This window comes from Priapulus caudatus, unplaced genomic scaffold, assembly GCF_000485595.1.
Source record: "Priapulus caudatus unplaced genomic scaffold, Priapulus_caudatus-5.0.1 Scaffold2248, whole genome shotgun sequence".
Classification (NCBI taxonomy): domain Eukaryota; kingdom Metazoa; phylum Priapulida; class Priapulimorpha; order Priapulimorphida; family Priapulidae; genus Priapulus; species Priapulus caudatus.
Window position 1 is genome coordinate 32,562 of NW_014579309.1, and position 2,168 is coordinate 34,729.

General features: G+C 49.0%; 1 protein-coding gene across 1 annotated transcript in view; it reads right to left on the minus strand.

Moving 5' to 3' along the window:
* The window catches only part of LOC106818445, a 22,235-nt gene extending 21,806 nt beyond the window's left edge, over nt 1–429 (minus strand). The window contains exon 1 of the mRNA XM_014823156.1: nt 372–429. Within this exon, the coding sequence (XP_014678642.1) occupies nt 372–429 (58 nt within the window). The remainder of the gene's footprint in view (nt 1–371) is intronic.
* Nucleotides 430–2,168: the final 1,739 nt, after the last annotated feature.

The following is a 2,168-nucleotide window of genomic DNA, read 5'->3' on the forward strand; positions in this document are numbered from 1 at the left end:
CACGACACACACACACACACACACACACACACACACACACACACACACACACACACACACACACACACACACACACACACACACACACACACACACACACACACACACACACACACACACACACACACACACACACACACACACACACACACACACACACACACACACACACACACACACACACACACACACACACACACACACACACGCCTCCACCATCGACGCTGCCAAGTTCACCCTAATAGCATAACGCCGTTAGCGTTTAAGCGGCTCATCTGATTATAAGGACGCCCTATAGCTGCCGCGTTAACACTCCCACCCCTTCCCCTCCCGCCGCGCATCCTCCACAGCCGGGTCCGCAGCTGCCGTACCGACGACGAGTGCCGTCGACGACGTCTTCACGAGCAGCGGGAAGCTGAGACGCTCCATCGGATGAGGATCTCACTGCCGGCGCATTAGCATCCCTGAAGCTGCCGCCCGCGCGCGCTTGCTTGCTCGCTCGCCGCCTCACGCACGCGTGTGCACGCGCTGCCGCACGTAGGTTTCCTTCCCCCATGGTGTGCTTAGTGGATTCCTGCTAAGCGAATCTGTACCAAATTTAGAACACGGGGCCGCCGGGTAAGAGCCCTGCTTACTGATGATCAGCTGTTTGGTAGAGAGAGAGAGAGAGAGAGAGAGAGAGAGAGAGAGAGAGAGAGAGAGAGAGAGAGAGAGAGAGAGAGAGAGAGAGAGAGAGAGAGAGAGAGGGGGGGGACAGAGGAAAGGAGAAATGAAAGAAATTGAAAGAGAGAGAAAGCGAGAAAGAGAGAGGGATAGAGAGAGAGGAGAGAGCGAGAGAGAGAGAGAGAGAGAAAGAAAGAAAGAGGGAGAGCGCGTGAGAGAGACAGCAAGCGAGAGGGAGAGAGAGGAAAAGACGGCAGAGAAGGTGAGAAAGAGAGCGCGCGAGAGAGGGGGAGAGAGATGCGGAGAAAGAGACTAGAGAGAGCGAGAGAGATAGATAAAGAGAGAGAGAGAGAGATGAGAGATGGGAAGAAAGAGAGAGAGAGCGCGAGAGACAGAAGGAGACAGAGATAGAACGCACGAGAAGAGAGAATAGAGACCACGCGACTGCGAGACACATAGATTTAGATCGGGGCAGCATCGGCGTGGCAAGTATAACACTCGTTAGCTTGCTAGAGATTCACCCAGACGATGATTACCAGCAGCAGCTCACGCGTGAGAGAATTAGCGCAAGCAGCGTTAGCATTAAATGCCTAATTACATTCCCGCAGCTTCACACACATGGAGCCGCCAGCCAACTGCCCGCGTAGAAAGCGGGAACCGCTCTCCCTCACCGGCGTGTCACTGACTATCAGGGTAACGTCACCGGCGTGTCACTGACTATCAGGGTAAATCTATCTCGACCAGATGAACTAGTGAATCGTAAACGTTATTCGGTAAAGCTGTTTCCCCGCCTCCCTAATACGATTGAACATGGCTATATAACGGTAGAGCTAAGATTATCCGTAATAACATGACTATCATGGTTAGACTGCATCCATCCCAACAAAAATATGACCGTAACTTTCATGATCAAACTTGTCCACTGACTATATTAGCCCTTCAACACAGCTATTACAACAAAGCTGTGTTCAGCCGTGTATAAAACTCACCCTCTTATATACAATAGTTAATTATAATAATTAGGGTTCCATCCCTTATAACTGTGATCGTGATTATTCCGATGAAACTTTATCTATTCATAATAACATTGACACGAACTAATGAAGAACTGATCGATTGATTCACCCTCTCGTATATAATAATTATTAACCCATATTAAAACATAACCTATTCATAGTTAGTCGCAGTCTGTCTTTACCGTAATTTTAAACCGAATCATAAACACAACAATGGTCCCGATCACTACCCCGAGCAAAAGTCAGCATCACCGCTGACGTAACGAGTTGAGTATTAAGAGACGCCAACGCACAACACGTAATTCTAAATACATCGATTAGCGATCGATGTGATTAATATAATGCTATTAGATCGATCGTGAATTAATTCAGCATGGGTACAGGAATGAATATAATTGTCGACTGCGAGCGAGCAGAGCCGTGTTTGCGATGAGTGTCTTCCTTAGTTGAAGGTGGGGTGTACTTACAACCCCCCTCCCACCCCCCACC